We start from the raw sequence: 17333 nt of genomic DNA, 5'->3' as shown, positions 1-17333 counted from the left end.
CTTTTCTCAAAATCATCTGATTGGAGGCCCCTCCCTATCTGGATCCCCGAGGGCACCGCCCCTTCGTCCCCCTCCCCTCCTCTTCACGCCACTGAATAACAGTAACATAATCATGGTTATTATTTATCTTAAGGAATATCCTATTAGGAACCGGATGACTTAGGATACAAACCCGCGATTGAATAGATAAATAAATAAATAAATTTGTAAATATATAACAAACATGCATTGTATAATGGACGCCAGTTACCCTGCGACGACTCAATATCTAGAATTCTGCACCATAAAACCAAACCAATTCTGTTGTCTTCAGTACATTGCATTGATCTTCAGTATAGATCATACACAGTCAATAATACGGAGGGTATAGGAGGGGGGGGCTTTATAATTCGAATTCCAAAAACGGTGACTAAACAATTATCATATTCCTATAACCATCATTATGTAAAAATGAGGGCAGAAAAAATATGGGGTCAAGAGTTGCGTGATATGTCTTTTTTTTTCTTTTTTTTTTTTTTACTTCGTATCACACTGAAATTTCTGACGGACGAGAAGAATTGATATTCAAACTTCCCGCTTCTTACCAACAGTACATTTTGCTTGCTCTTACTACTTTCAGTTGTGAAATCCATATATCCTATGATAAAAATTATAGGATTGAGATTATGTTTGCGCTGAATACATATATTTTCTATTATAAGAATATGGCTCTACAAATTATATTGTTGAAACTTAAATATTTTTACCAGTGTTGTAATACAATTCCATACGTGCAAGAACTGCTACGTTTTAAAGTCTGAAGGTTTGTTTTGGTGTTACATGTATCGTTTATATGTGTGATTAATAGAGAAAATATTGATGTAAGAGATAAGTGTCATGATATATTCATCTACTTGAAATTATAATATATATTTTTTCACGTATTTTGGCAGTAGATGTGGTGGAACAATGGCTTTCGGGATGTGTCGGAATTAGTTTGAAAACAACAATGTAGTTGTCTGATCTTGGCCGAATTAGCTAGAAATTGTTCAATTTTGGTATTACTCTTACAACAAGATAGTATACACAGTTTCAGTAGAATTTAGCGAATTTAATTGGTAATAAACTTATAATGCTGACTACTGTTGTTTACAGGAACTCAATTTTGGGAAGTCTAGCAATTTTCTATATATACGTTAAAGATTTGCACGTGAACTTTGTTTTAAAATCAATGAAAACTAGTCAGAACACAACATGGGAAATGGAAAGGGGAAAATAAAAGATATGCATATGTTAGTTACCTAAATTTACCTTAGTTTAGTCTTGAGCACTGACAACATAAGTATGGTCGATTGTTATGTTGCAACTAAACTTCGTATAGTATTCAGTGTCCTTCAGGTTGTAAATACTTTTCTAGGTATGCAATAAATTTTAACAATGTTAGTAACCCTTACAGAGTAATAGAAAACCACTGCGTCATTATTGTTGGATGAGTGAAGAGGCATATGTAATGAATATTATCCATAATATGATAATTGTTGAAGTGTCAACTAGAATAAGAATTTAAAGTTTAGAACTGCCTTTGAACTGACAGAATATCAACTTTTGGCCAAGTAGTGGCTAACAGCAGCTGGAAGTATAGAAGCTTGATGACAAAGCACAACAGCTTTTAGGAACAGTTTAATAGGATATCACTTATGTTAATGCAGGTTTTAAGGGGTAATGTTTGAAAAGCTTAGAAAGTTGAAAGTGCCTTGTAGTTTATAATTTTTTTAATTAATATTGATATATTTCCAAGATTCTTCATTTCTAGATAATGGGGTACAGGAATAAATAATTGGGTGCAAAGATGGGAGAGGAGAGGAATGGTGTGGTGAGGGTGTATGCTTTGACTGAGCTGTCACAGGTATTTGTATATAAGTAATATATCATAAATTATTCCTTCAAATATTAATTGCATCATGATCTTAGCTCTGAAAAAACAAATTATGATAGAATTGTAGGTGTTTTTTTGTTATGTCATATTTGCACCTTTGTTCTGTATTAATTGCCTATTGTAAATTCGACTGAATTTTTTTATCTGAAAATCCTGAAATAAAAGATGATTTTTTCTCATGTCATATTTACCTTAAATATTTTATCTGTATATATAATTTACAAAGTAGTCTCATCTTTCAATTACTCCATAGTCTTAGCTCTAATTGAATGTAACCAAATATGGCCTAACCTAACCAACCCGAATATAAGTTGTTCTGACTGTTATCAGCATTTGTATCCGTGTGGCCGGGCAACCTCTTGCCGTAGATGTGCTGTATCATATATTTCATCTATTGGTCTAGTGAATAAAAGTTGTTTATAATTTGGTTTAGAGTTATATTTTTTTGCTGGAAGTTGTAAAGACATAGTTGTTTTGTTTCCCAGGATTTGGTGTAATAATTGTTTATGGGTGTTGTGTAAATTGGACATTCTAGTAGGATGTCTGGTATTGTGAGAGGAGATTTATATTAGCAAGAAGTAAGTACTGAAACAATTGGTTGTTTTACCCCTTCAATACGGGCCACATCGCACCAGACGTGCGATGTTGCGTCGTAATACTCACATAAAAAATAAAGTCACTGCTCTAATGCTCGTTCTCTTTCACCCGTGAATTTTGATAACAATAGAAAATATGATGAAGCCAGTTTACAGAGTATGTGGGTCACGCAGGTATGACTACAATAAATATAATCAAGACGCTGACGTCGGCATCCTCGTATACCCACTTGCTCCTCATGACGCCTACGTAGGCGTCACCGTATGGAAGGGAGAAGACACCTGTGCTAAGACATAGGTCAAGAGAGCAAATAGGTTCTAGCATTTGGAGGGCCATGGGTGTAGCAGAGGAGTAGATCTGACATCTGTGGTAGGGTTTGCTATGTATAAGGACTTGGTATAAGTTTGAGAGCTATTGTCTGTCCACTTCCCATTGTGTGTGACATCGTAGTTTTAGATCACAAGCCTGGAGTCAGGATGCATATGTTTGTTGGAGATCAGGAGTCCAGACGAGTTTACCGTTCAGGATCAGGCCCAGAAATTGAGTCTGTTCTGCCACTGGGAGAGTGATGTTCCCTAGTTGTATTAATAGAGTATTTCAGCAGCAATGTCATCTACAAAGTGTAACAACAAGTGCATGGTGACTAATTTTAAGGTGGAGAAATTAAATACATTGTGTTTTGCTCATTGATGCTCTTAGGTTTAAATTTTTTGAAGAAATAATTTGTTACAAACAGGGTGGGTACTGATGCAAAACAAGGCCAGTTAATTGATATATAGACTGGCACTTCATTTGTGGTGATTTCTATTATGTCATTAGAAGCTATAGTGAAAATAAAAATGCTGAGAATGACCGTATTAAACACTCCTCAATGTATGAGTGTAGACAAGTGTTTGGATCTACATTGGTTGGAAGCATTGGAGAGAAACTCTGTTTGGGTTCTTCTCTTTATTCTGTCACCTCCATCACTGATGCCTTCCAGCAAAGATTTGTGGCAGTTGCCAACAGTATAATACATTTTACAATTATATACATATTCCATCTCTACTTACAAATTATTACATTATGGAACTGAGTATGGATACTCAGTGTGTATTTTAGCTTTACATCCCTCTATACAAGAAGTGATGAATTATGTTAACTGGATGGATGGGGTGGTGCGAGAGGTGAATGCTAGGGTAGTGAGTCAGGGATTGGAGATGGTTAAAGAAAATGGAGAAAAGTGGGAGGTGAGCCAGCTGTTGTTTGCAGACGACACTGCGCTTGTGGCAGGGTCAGAGGAGGGATTGAGGAAGCTGGTGGCAGAGTTTGGGAGAGTATGTGATAGAAGAAAGCTAAAGATAAATGTGGGTAAAAGTAAGGTGATGAGATGTACAAGGGGTGAAAGTGGCAGTAGACTGGAAGTGAACATTAAGGGAAAGCGACTGGAGGAAGTGGATAGTTTTAGATACTTGGGTGCAAGTGTAGCAGGAAAAGGTGGAGTGAAGGGGGAGGTAGAATGTAGATTGAGAGAAGCGAGTAAATGCCTTGGTGGTTTAAAGAGTGTAATGAGAAATAGACATTTGGGAATGGATGCGAAGAGGAGACTGTATGAAGGAGTGATTGTGCCAACAGCATTGTATGGGGCAGAAACGTGGAACATAAGAGAAGAAGAGAGAAGGAGTTTGAATGTGTTTGAGATGAGGTGTCTGAGAAGTATGGTGGGGGTTACTAGGCTAGATAGAGTGAGAAATGAGGAGGTGAGGAGGAGAACAGGGGTGAAAAAGGATTTGGGAGATAGGGTTGATGAAAGAATATTAGGATGGTTTGGACACATGGAAAGAATGAGTGAAGAAAGACTAGTAAAAGAGGTATGGAAGGCAGATGTGGAGGGAGTGAACATGAGGGGACGTCCTAGGATGAGGTGGATGGATGGGGTGAAGGGGGCTTTGGGGAAGAGGGGAATGTCTGTTGAGGAAGGAAGGGAGAGGACGGAAGACAGAGGTGAGTGGAGAATGGTTGTATATGGATGATGTTGTGACTGCATGAGGAGGAATGGGCGGGGGGGTGGGGGGTGGGGTAGTATGTGTGAGTAAATTTTGACGCAGCCCGAAGGGATTTCTCCCCGTCCTCTCCTTATATGCAAAGGGGGACGGAGAGGGGGGGTCGCCGATTAAATGAAGCGGCCTTGCTGTGGATGTACTGTGTCTTGCGACACTGCTTCTGACCCAGGGCGGTGGGCAGGGTGCAGGGATGACCCGTCATCCAGGAGGTGCTCAGATGAGAGGAAGGGTGGGAGGGGTGTGGAGTGTATTTAGGGATGAAATGGGTGGGAGTGTTTTTATGCCTTTCCCTTTTTGGCAACCTCCCTTGGAAGGGGGAAAAAGCCTTGGTATATGTATGTATGTATGTTATCATATGCCAATATTGTAAGGTTGAATCTGCCGGTTTGAGATGTAAGTGTCTTGGCAGTTGAATTCCCAGGTCAAGCCAGTTTGACTGAGGGTCACATCACACAATAGGTTGTCCATTCAAGGCTTGCCACTACTACCAGGATCTGATGTTGAGTAGCTAATGCATATTTACCTAGTATTTACCTAGTTGTATTTTGCGGGAAGGGGAGCTATGCTCGTGATGTCCCGCCATTGTATCTCGCAGTGTCTAGTTTGTTTTTAAACTCATGAATGGTTTTTGCGCATACTATTTCATTATCCAGTTTGTTCCAAGTGTCCAAAACTCTATGTGGAAAACTGTTTTTCTTCAGTTCTCTTCTATAGCTATGTTTTTTTATTTTCTTTCCATGTCCTCTTGTGTTTCTTTTGTCCCAGTTAAGTAAGTTCTCTCTATCAAGTATCTCTGTGCCTTTCATGATTCTGTAGATGGTCAATAGGTCACCTCTCTCTCTTCTTTGCTCCAGTGTCGGTAACTCCAGTTTAGCCAATCTCTCCTCGTATGATAGGTTTGCAAGTGCAGGTGCCATTTTTGTAGCTGCTCTTTGGATTCTTTCTATTTTCTTTATATTCTTTTTGGTACTGGGGGACCACAATGTTGCTGCATACTCTAATCTAGGCCTTATCAATGTAACCAATATTTTTTTTATCATGTCTTCGTCCAAGTATGTAAATGCCACTTATATTGATCTTAGCAAGTTGTAAGTCTCCCCGACAATTTTGTTAATCTGTATATCATAGGACAAGTCGTTCGTGATAATTACACCCAAATCTTTTTCGGATCCTACTTTCTTTACTTCCTTGGTTCCAATTGTATATTTTCCTGATATTCTGTTTTTGCTTTTTCCAAACTCCATTATGCTACACTTCTTAGTATTAAAGTCCACTTCCCATTTCTGACTCCAGTTCCATACTCTATTTAGGTCTTCTTGCAGTGCTTCACAGTCCTCATAAGTTTCTACTTTCCTTAACAGTTTGGCGTCATCAGCAAAGAAGCTCATGTAGCAGTTCACGTCCTCGTCCATGTCATTCATACAGATAGCAAACATTATTGGTGCCAGTACAGATCCTTGCGGTACTCCACTGATCACCTCTTTCCAATCTGAATATTTTTCTCTGAGCACTACTCTCATCTTTCTACCAGTCAGAAAGTCCTCCATCCATTTTAGTAGGTTTCCTTGTATTCCTCCTATGTGTTCCAGTTTTTTTTAGTAATTTTCTGTGTGGTACTTTGTCAAAGGCTTTTTGCAAGTCTAGGAATGCACAATCAGCCCATCCATTTCTTTCTTGCACTATGTCTATTAGTCTTGAGTAAAAGCATATAAAGTTTGTGGTGCATGATCTTCCTTGTCTGAACCTGAATTGTCTTGGGTTTAATATGTTGTTGTCTTCCAGATGGTTTACCCATCTATTCTTGATTATTTTCTCACAAATTTTGGCTGTAGTGCTTGTTAGTGATACTGGCCTATAGTTGGTGGATTCTTCCTTGTTTCCTCCTTTATATATTGGTACAATGTTAGCATTTTTCCAGTCCTTGGGTATCCTTCCTTCTTTGAGTGAGCTGTTTATTAAGATGTGTATTTTGTCTGTTAGTGTACATATGTGTGCGCATATGTACACTAGCAAAGAATGAATAATTCACACTCAAGGGCAAGCACAAAATCTGTATATCCCTGCTGCTCATCTTAGAAATCCAATCTCTCAAACCCTCTAACCCCTACAGATTGGTCCCAAGATCTCTATCAGTTCAAAATGTATTTATTCCAACTCGTATAGGGGGAGCTGACAACCATAAGTATTCCCTATCTATATAATTTTCAGTTGGTATCATAGAAACAGTCCCATACAAAGTAGACAACAGTCATATGTTTATTCCCAAAGAGATCAATGGGAGGACCTGATGACTGTTGCTGGCACTGTGGGACTGTGCATTTCCAGTCAGTGACAATCAAGGCAGCAGTAATTTTTAGTCAGCACTCTCCCAGCCAGGAATATTTATCTACCATATCTTGTGTACAAAATGTTAGTTTTTATTTATTTATTTTATTTTATTTATTCTATTTATTTATTTTATTTATCTTTTTGACAATGTATGTAGGGATTGTCAAAATTGTATATATATATATATATATATATATATACAGTAATCTATTTCCACTCTAATTTCTGTAAAGGTGCACTTTCTCATTGAATCCTTACAGCACTTGGGTGCAAATGTTTACATGGAATTAAAAGTATCACAGAATTTATGGTTTTGTTGGATGGCAAGTCCACATTTAAGTATGATAGGAGTCTCTCAAAAGATAGATGACTATAAGTAAAAGATCGTTCAATCTGTGAGGTAATTTGAATGATATTTCAATCACTAGATTTTTTCTTCTTCTTCTTCTTCTTCTTCTTCTTCTTCTTCTGAATGATATTTCAATCACTAGACTTCTTCTTCTTCTTCTTCTTCTTCTTCTTCTTCTTCTTCTTCTTCTTCTTCTTCTTCTTCTTCTTCTTCTTCTTCTTCTTCTTCTTCTTCTTCTTCTTCTTCTTCTTCTTCTTCTTCTTCTTCTTCTTCTTCTTCTTCTTCTTCTTCTTCTTCTTCTTCTTCTTCTTCTTCTTCTTCTTCTTCTTCTTCTTCTTCTTCTTCTTCTTCTTCTTCTTCTGAGGATATTGCATGAGGGGGAGTGGATGGGGGATGAGGGAGTATGTGTGAGAAATAGATTGACGCAACCCGAAGGGATTTCTCCTTGTCTTCTCCTTTTCTGTATGAGGGGAACAGAGAGGGCGGGTAGCCAATTTAATGAAGCAGCCTTACTGTGGATGTGCGTGTCTTGCAGCACTGCTTCTGACCCAGGGCAGTGGACAAGATCCAAGGATGACCCATCATCCAAGAGGTGCCAGGATAAGAGGGTAGATTTCTCTCTCTCTCTCTCTCTCTCTCTCTCTCTCTCTCTCTCTCTCTCTCTCTCTCCCCCCCCCCACCTCCCTTGGAAGGGAGAAAAAAACTTTGATATATGTATGTATGCTGAGGATATTTATTAGGGCTTCCTGCTTCAGTCCCTATAATGTTGCTGAATATATTGGGAGGGGCAAAGAGGAAAAGAATGTAAAACCAGCAACATCCAAGAGGTCTTCCCTGGCATGTTTTCAGTGTTTTAAATAACATGTTTAGTTTAACAGTAGCTTTTTAGGTATGAATTATGGTACTGATTTTGTTCTTTATTTCTGCAGGCAAATAATCATCAAACTGGTAACCAGCCAAGTACTATAGGAAGCAAGAAAAATGTATTCAGGCATTATAGAAGAAGAAGTTATCCCACAAAATAATATGCTGTGGTAACACTTGGGTAAGTTGTGAAATAATATTTTATTAGCATGTATGAGAAAAATGAGTCTCATTTATACAGTACTGGTAACAGTTTCATCAAATCACAGTAATCCCTCCTGTATCCGGATCAATTGAGCCACGGCCAGGACGGATACGCGGTTTTTTTTTTTTTTTTTTTTTTTTTTTTTTTTTTTTTGAGCCATTATTATCAAAGAAAATGAGGGTTAAATTTTTTTTATTGTGCCCAATACAGTGTTATTTTATTGTAGTTAAATGTATAAACATACGTGTACATTAATGTGTATATAAAAAAAAAACACACACAGTACATACTGTACAGTACTACATGATTACATCATGGTGTGGGCAGTGGTGGTGATGGAGTTGATCGAGGTGTTGCTGGAGGAGAGCGAGTTGGTGGTGGTGGTGAGTCGTCATGAGTCGATGTTGGTGGTGGTGGTGATGACGACTCATGATGAGTCGATGGCCCTGGGTGTGGTGAGTTCTGACGAGTTGATTTTGGTGGTGGTGATGATGAGTCACGACAAGTCGATGGCCCTGGGCGTGGTGTGTCCTCACGAGATGATGATGATGTTACCTCGAAGAAGGTGTCCAGCTTGGTCTGCCTCGTCAGCCACTTGCTGAGTTTTCTGATCAGCATTTTTCGAATCATCCATAATGATGAGGTGTAGCTGCGCATTTCTTTATCAGCAGCAGGATGTTCAATAAAATCCAGGAGCACTTCAAGGCTTGCCCTGGCCTCAGAAAACTTAGGCCGTACCTCAACAACAACCTCATCATTATCATCATCATCACTATCAGAGTGAGGCTCGTCCGGGTGTATCCCCTCTTCAGCAGTTTCTTCTTCGGTTTGCAAGTGCATCCCAGGGTCTCCTTCGTCACATTCTAGCCAGTCTTGCACGTCCTCTTCTGTGGCCGCTTCGCCTGGGATGGGGCATTGGGGAGGAAGGGGGTGGGATGCGCGGGCTGTAGTGACTCACGGGCTGTTTGAATCACTCTAGATATGTTCGCCAGATCCTGGTCACCATTCAGATACTGGAAGGAACTCCTGTAGTTACAGGACATCTGGATAGTGGCGAGTTCCAGATAATGGTGAACTGGATATGGGAGGGATTACTGCATGTGCAACTGTTGCCATTCATATGAATCTTACTTTTTTATACTGGTTTTTCACTGTGTTTCTTTTCCATTCCATTTGAAATTATGTTTATCCCCAATGTCTGGCCACTCTTACCCACTGGTGTAATGGGACTTCCCATGATCTCTGTATTTGTAATTTGTGTGTGTACACTCTCTATCTCTCTCCCTCCCTCCCTCCCTCCCCCTTCTCTCTCCCTCTCCCTCTCCCCCTTTCTCTTTCCTCCCTTCCCTCCTTCTCCTCTCTCTCTCTTCTCTCTCTTCTCTCTCTCCCCCTTTCTCTTTCCTCCCTCTCCTCTCTCTCTCTCCTCTCTCTCTCCTCTCCCTCTCTCCTCTCTCTCCCTCCCTCCCTCCCTCCCTCTCTCCCTCCCTCCCTCCCTCTCTCTTTATCTGTCTATCCATCTCACTCCATCTCTATGTAATCAAACTTCCAAACACTGCATATCCAAGAATTCAACTTAATATTTCAGTTCTTTGAAAGTGTTACAGTATTATATATTCATTATAATCTATATATGGTACATTTATCTGTATACTAAGGGCTTCTTCCACCATATAAGGGAGGTAGCCAAGTCATAGGCAGGCACCCACTCCCATGCACCACCCTTGTTTCCCCCTAATCTTAGCTCCTCATGGATGAAGGGTCATCCCTGACTCCTGCCCACTGGCCAGGTCAGAAACATTGCAGCAAGATGCAGTACATCCACAGCAAGGCCACTTCACTTACATGGTGACCCCCCTCTCCATCCCCTCATGCACAAAATAGAGAATAAGTGGAGAAAACCCTTTAGACTGCATCAAAATATCCATAGACAACCATTCTCCACTCACCCTTATCCCCTGCTCTCTCCCTTCTTTGTTCAACAGACATTTCCCTCTTGCTCAAAGCCCCTTTCACCCCATCCATTCATCTCATCCTCAGTCGTCCCTTCAAGTTCACTCCACCTACCTCTGTTTCACACACTTTTTTGTCTGCTAATCTTTCTTCACTCATTTTTTCCATGTGACTAAACCATCGCAATAATCTTTCATAAGCCATATATGCCAGCTTCCTTTCCACCCGTGCTCTCCTCCTTACCTCTTCATTTCTCATTCTATTCAACCTTGTAATCCATACCATACTTCTCAAACACATTTAAACTTGTCCTTTCTGCCTCTTTTAAATTCCTGTGATGTAGACACAGTCATTCTTTGATATAATCTTCTCTTTGCATCCATTCCCAGATGCCTATTTCTCATGACACTTTTCAGTCCCCCAAGACGTTTACTTGCTTCTCTCAATCTACAGTTTACCTCCAACTCATTACCATCCACTCCCCTTGGAAGTCATAAAGGAGAGAGGCTAGACAATTTTAAGTATTTGGGGTCACATGTGGTAGGAAATGGAGGAATGGGAGAGGAGGTAAACTGTAGATTGTGAGAAGCAGTACAGAACATACAACTATGATTTTTATGTTTGTTTCATTCTGCTTTTGCCTTTTGTTCATCATTTCATCGTTGATTCCCTCTTGGTTGATTCCCCATCTCTGCTTCTTTGCAGGACGTAAAGTACTTGCATAATTGAACACTTTCATAGAGCATTTCCTTACTCATTCCCCATCATTAGTCCGTCCTATTCTTCTCTCTTTTATTTGCTTTTATGTCTTGGTTTTTGTTCCTCTTTGAATCTACCCCCCACACACACACACACGCATTTTTTCCAGAAAATATATAATAAGTAATAGAACAAGATTAGAATACTTTGACCATACAAAGCTCGTATTTATATATTTGTATATATTTAGCTAGGCATAGCTAAGCAATTGCACATTGGAAAATATATATTTTCCTGTACATTAGTATTCTATTTCACATTCTGCTTTATTGTCAAGGGTCATGAATTTGGATCTAAAATCAGAATTATTAGTTGCAGAAATGCTTCAAGAAGGGTACTATCCCTTATGGGGGGGGAAAAAAAAATATTTTGTATGTTGTCTTATAGATTTGTTTCATCTTGTGATAAAGTTACTATATTGTGTTTTATTTTGTCAGATTGGTTGGCAGTACTGCTGAGCCTGCAGTGTAGTGGTGTAGCACAGGGACCAGATATTGCCTGCAAGTGATTGATACAAGGGCTTCAGGATGGAAGTGATAAAAAAAGAAAAAGATGATGACATTACAAGTGAGGGGGAAATTGTCGTGGATATAGCTAGTATTGGGAGAAAAATTAAGAAGTGCCAGAATACTGATTATGGTAAAGAAATCTTGGATGCCAGCTCAGAGAGTATCTTGGAGAAAACCTTAGAGGAAAGCCCAGAGAAGGACAGCAATTTTTCTCCTGATTCTGAGAGTAAGGCTCACTCAGCTCAAGATCAAAATCATGAAGCAGAAGGTAAACTGGAGGAATCTGAAGACATTCAGTATGAAATTCTCATGGATGAAAGTTCAAACTCTGACGATGGTACATACGAGTGTTACCTTTGCAGTGGAGATTTTAATTCATTCCCCATGCTTCGGATGCATCTCTTGGTTATACATGGAGTGAAAGTGAAGTCCCAGCAATTGACTGCCTTTTGTGACAAGTGCGGGAAAAAGGTTAGAGTTACTGCACCAAAAGATGGTCCAGTGACATGTAATGGATGTAAAAATACTTGTGATAAGTGCCAGTTTATTTTTAAGACCAAGGCTTCATTTACAAAACACAGTACAAATAATCCATATGGAACCTTATTCATGTGTGAACTCTGTGATGAAGGTTTTTCGACCCGGTGTGACTTGAGGATTCACGAACAGACTCATAAGGGACAAACACTTGAATGTAACATTTGTGGTAAGGGGTTCCGTGAGAAGAGGAGATTAAAAGATCACAAAGATACAAATTGTGGTCAAGATCCTTTCAAGTGCAACAAGTGTGGTACAGGCTACTTCACACGAACCCAGTTGCACTCCCATGAAAAATCCCATGAGGATCCTAGTCAGAATGTGTGCCCTACATGTGGACGGAGTTTCAAATATCGCCAGTACTTGAAAGTCCACATGAAAGTACATACCAAAGAAGATTTATTAGTATGTGATGTGTGTGATAAGACATTCATGAATAGATCAAATTTCAAAGTTCATCTTGAAACTCATAAAGCAAACCGTCGCAGAGATTTTGTGTGTGAAGTGTGTAATAAGACTTTCTTTTCAAAACGAGATTTGAAATCACATGTAGGCAGGAGCCATTTGAGGACAATTACACAGGTTTCTGACGAGTCAGAAAATACTTTTATGTGTAAGCAATGCGGAAAAATGTGTGATACAGAGGGTGATTTGAAGGATCATGAAAAGACTCATGTAGATGATGGGCCTCATGACTGTGAAGTATGTGGTAAGAGTTTTCGTTACCTTGCCTCCCTCCATCTCCATATGCGTGTCCATTCACAAGCTACCAAGTTCCAGTGTGATGTTTGTAGTTACAACTGCATTACTAAACATCATCTTGCTGTTCACAAAGTAACGCACATGGATAAACCTTATGAATGTGGAATATGTCACGTCCCTTTTCTTGATGCTTACTCGTTAAAAAAACACATTAGAACCCATGAAGATGATGGGTCTCTTCAGGATATTGAACCTTCAAGCCTTTCAAGTAAGCAGAAAACATCGTTAGAGGCAGATGACAGCAAAGATAAAATCAAAGAATGCTCAACTACCACAAGTGTAGATGAGATGACTGAAGGTGCAGTTGTGGAAGGCTTGCCACAGTCTAGTATGGATATGCATTATGTGGCTTGTGAGGAAAACACCCAGTTGCAAATGGTAGATGGATTGCTTGTATGTACCACTGGTATTCTTGTAAACCTTGATGAGGATCAAGCCACAGCAGAAGTTAAAGAAGCCAACATTGGCAACTCAGTAGTTGAGGGTACACAGTATGTAGCTTTCCCAATGCCAAGTCCCAAAGACAAGAGCCCTGGTCAACTGCAGCATCTAGGAGATGCTGATTCAAACCAGGGTGTTGATTCAGAGGGGAGTGTAGCTGAGCAGACTCAAATATTATATCAATGTGAGATCTGTTTGGCTGCATTTGATCAGAGATCAATTTTTGATGATCATGTCAAACTTCATTCAGAGACTAAGCTTCACGAATGCCACATATGCCATAAAACTTACACGAGACAGATCCTTCTTGAAAGACATGTCGAAAAACACTCAAGTGAAGTCCAGTTACAGTGTAGCTATTGTGACATGCAGTTCATCAGTGCTCGAAGATTGGCAGCCCATAAGAAAAATGCACATGCAGATATGAGCTTGGAGACCAATCACAAATGTAGCTATTGTGATGCTGTGTTTAAGAGTGCATCATCATGTAGATTTCATGAGAAGCAACATAAAGAGGGATTGCTCTCTAAAGGTACATTATACCGTTGTGATGAATGTAACAGAGTTTTTCATGGACAAGGGGCTTTGACCTTTCACAAAAAAGTTCATAGTAAGGTTCGTTTTCCATGTCATGTGTGCAGTGAAAGTTTTGTAACAGAAACTGCACGTGACAAGCATGTTTCTTTGCACCACCCTCATAAAATTAAGTCAGAATATAATTATTCATGTTCTCTCTGCACAGCTTCATACAAGCAGGAGAGTAGCCTGAGACGCCACCTGAAATACCATGAGGAGGAGGGTCATATTATATATAAAGAAGCCCCTCATCAGACCAGTGAAACACCAAGTGGTAGTGGAGAGGGCACAGAGAACCTTGACATCAATGAAGAAGAAACAACTCCAAGTATTATAGCTGAAAGTGATTTGTCAAGTGCTTCCACTCCAAGTGCTGTCCTTATTAACATTGGAAAGAGTGGGAATGTACAAAGTAGTGTAGTGCTTGAAGACTTGGACCCATTTGTCACTCAGACTTTTGGTCATGAAGTAGATCCACGAGTTGAATATGCTTGTAAATACTGTGGTAAGAAGAGTTCTGCACTTTCCTTACATCATGAACATGAAAAAACACATTGGGGGAAGAAACCATACAACTGTAGTGAGTGCGATCTTACATTTGCAAAGAAAGGTGCATTAGAAAAGCATAAGAGAACTCATCCTCGTGCCCCTAAAGTCCGCTGTAAGGTTTGTGGTTTGGGCTGCAGAAGTCAGACCAGCATGACTGACCACCTCAAAATGGTGCATGGTATTAATCCTCATGTATGTGAAACCTGCAACAAAGAATTTAGCTCAAAGTCAAATCTCAATTTGCACATGAAAACCCACCAACCAGACAGACCATTTGTATGTGACATTTGTGGACAGGGTTATTTGTGCAGTACTCACCTGCGAAATCATATGCGAATTCACACAGGTGAAAAGCCCCTGAAGTGTTCCTATTGCAGTAGGACTTTCAGATTCCCAGGGCAAAAACGACGACATGAAAGAATGCACATTGGTGACCGACCTTATGTATGTCAGGTTTGCAATATGACGTTCCTTGGGACATATGATTTGCGAAGGCACATGAGGAAACACGAGAGAGTGACGTTGATAGATCCAAATAAACTAGTTAGAGTTACAGTAACTACTCCAAAGAACATAACTGTCTTGGAGAGTATTACAGAAAATATTTCGGAAACAAAAACATAATGAAAAGAAGTTATACTGTATAGTGTAGACAGATTTATATTACACATATCTCGCTCGAATTTCCATTAAATTAAGAAAAGTCATGATCAGTTCTTAAATTTAGGTGTTTTCACCTAAGGGAAATTTGTCATTAACCTGAAAAAAATTAAGTAAAGATGTGGAAGTCTTTATTCCATGTGTTTGAAGACATTTTCCTTTAACCAACTGCCTTAAATCAATGAGATGTACGGGTTTTACTTTTTATACAAAAAATTAGGTTGATTTTAATGAAATGTTATGATTATACTAAATTGATATTCTCATCTCGATATTTTTGCTTTCGTTTCTCATATTCATTCTTGCTTCTTTTATTTTTCTTCTTTGTTTATAGTCCATTTTCTTGCATGTTTGGTGGTTGAACTTGGGACAGCTCTTCCAACTTGCACAGTCGAGTGCTAAATCTTCCTTTTCCATATCCAGCTGCACTCTTTTTCTCCACTCTAAACATAGTCTTTCAACTGGCTTCCTTCCTGATATCTCCATTTCCTAAGCTAACCTCAGCACTACTAACTCCATCTCCCTTTTCACATGTTCAAATCTCTGTAACCTTCTTTGCCCCATTTTTTTTCTTTTATCTCTTTCACACTGAATCTCCAGAGTACCTCCTCAATGGATGCCCCATTCTGCCACCCCACTCTAACCATATACCTCAGCATCCATCAGTCCCATCTTTTCAGTATATATTTTATTCCTGTCATTGAAAACCACACTTGACTATGCTTCTGCAGCATGGGACCCAACAAATAGGGAAACAAGCAAAGACACCTTACAAACTATACAAAATAAGGCACTGAAAAACACCCAACTAGAACATCTGCACACAGAAACCAAAGAAACCCATAGAACATTACATAAAAATGATAGGTGCACAGTTCTATACAGGAGCCCTCAACTCTGCTCACCCATCTCTTTACATCGCACAAGTCCAACCAACTGAATGGGAAAAAAAATACACCAAAAGGATATTACTCAAACATCTACAACAACCTTCCACCTGCACCATTCAACATGTGTATATAAAAACATTCACACCCAAATTACAAAACAAACACTCCAAAATCAACCACCCAACATCCTTCTTCATCATATCCATCCAGATATTAACCCCACATGTAAAACCCTCCCTAGAGAAGCAAAAACCACACTGCATTCAAGTCATCATCCAGCACTAAGACAATACCAATACAGAATAGGCCTGATCACAAAGGCAAACTTCCCCAGATGTAACTGTTACACATGACACTAAAATCCACATCTTACATTACCCTTTATTATCCATATCCCAATAATAACAATATTTCTTCCTTGAGTGATTTATGGGCCAATCCCATGCCTGTTCCTGATTATTTGGAAACAGGGTCTCCTGCAAAAGAGACCTGGAGCAGTGGATTGAAAGATTGATTATTCATATTTCATTATCATGTAACATAATTGATCTGATATTTGATTCATAAACATTGCCTCTACTGTACTCTTGCTCTCACTATGTTCCCTAAGAGAGGTGGAGTGAGCAAAGTGTCGTTGTCAGTTACCATTACCTTTGTTTTGTCTAAGTTTATTTTCACTCTTTCCATTAAGTCTCTCCACCTCTCAAATGCTTCCAATACTTCCTACTCTGATTATGCCACCAGTACTAATTCATCATCATATATAACTCCAGTCAAAATTCATTTATGGCCTCTTGGTTTAATTCACACATTACACTCCCATCTTACACCTGCTATTCATAGTTTAAAAGCAGAATGTATTGACTTTTACATATACCCATAAGACATTAGTTTATATGTTTAAATTGTGGAAAGTCTTACAATTCTGTCTCATATAATTTAATGTAAATTTTGGTCATTTTACTGTTCAGTAAAAACTGTAACTTTTGCAAAATTGTATCATTTCTTCATTACACAAAATATTGCATTAAACATAAAGTTGTGCAAGTTCAAATCAAACTGGTCAGGTAATATGTCGAAACTGGTACAGCCCATGTCTCCTATGATAATGTCAGCCCCACAAGATTACCCCTCCAACCTGAACTAAGGAAGAATACATTGTCAGTGGAGTGGCAGGGAGAGCATTCTCTCCCATGTCCATCTCTGGCACCATTTGCAGATCTTTTATTGTTAGTCCCAAGGCAGTTTGAACCATGCCACTAGCGAGTTGGATCAAGGGCATGGTTCATTAATTTCCACACTACTAAGTCCTGTATGGGACACTGCCCCAGCCTGAAAGGGCGAGTTCGTGACGTTAAACAGAATCAATTCCATAGAATAAAATTATTCAGGAGAACTTG

General features: G+C 39.2%; 1 protein-coding gene across 2 annotated transcripts; it reads left to right on the top strand.

Annotated features, from left to right (window-relative positions):
• Positions 1-358: 358 nt before the first annotated feature.
• On the top strand, positions 359-16924 carry LOC143021453 (uncharacterized). 2 transcript variants are annotated; one of them, XM_076178944.1, is made up of 3 exons: positions 359-802; positions 8161-8276; positions 11447-16924. In XM_076178944.1, exon 3 carries the CDS (start codon positions 11537-11539, stop codon positions 15005-15007), a length of 3471 nt encoding a protein of 1156 aa, XP_076035059.1. In that variant the 5' UTR covers positions 359-802; positions 8161-8276; positions 11447-11536; the 3' UTR covers positions 15008-16924. The 2 variants fall into 2 exon arrangements, with proteins under 2 accessions (XP_076035059.1, XP_076035060.1); XM_076178945.1 differs by lacking the exon at positions 359-802 and adding an exon at positions 885-1037.
• The last annotated feature ends 409 nt before the right edge of the window (positions 16925-17333 follow it).

This window comes from Oratosquilla oratoria, chromosome 42 (assembly GCF_046742065.1).
Source record: "Oratosquilla oratoria isolate Oo_2021 chromosome 42, ASM4674206v1, whole genome shotgun sequence".
NCBI classification, from domain to species: Eukaryota; Metazoa; Arthropoda; class Malacostraca; order Stomatopoda; family Squillidae; genus Oratosquilla; species Oratosquilla oratoria.
Note: the sequence above shows the minus strand (reverse complement) of the source record. Positions and strands in the feature narration are given on the sequence as shown.

Bases quoted from the DNA above. Each gene is read 5' to 3' on its own strand.
- LOC143021453 (XM_076178944.1), top strand. From the start codon at position 11,537: ATGGAAGTGATAAAAAAAGAAAAAGATGATGACATTACAAGTGAGGGG.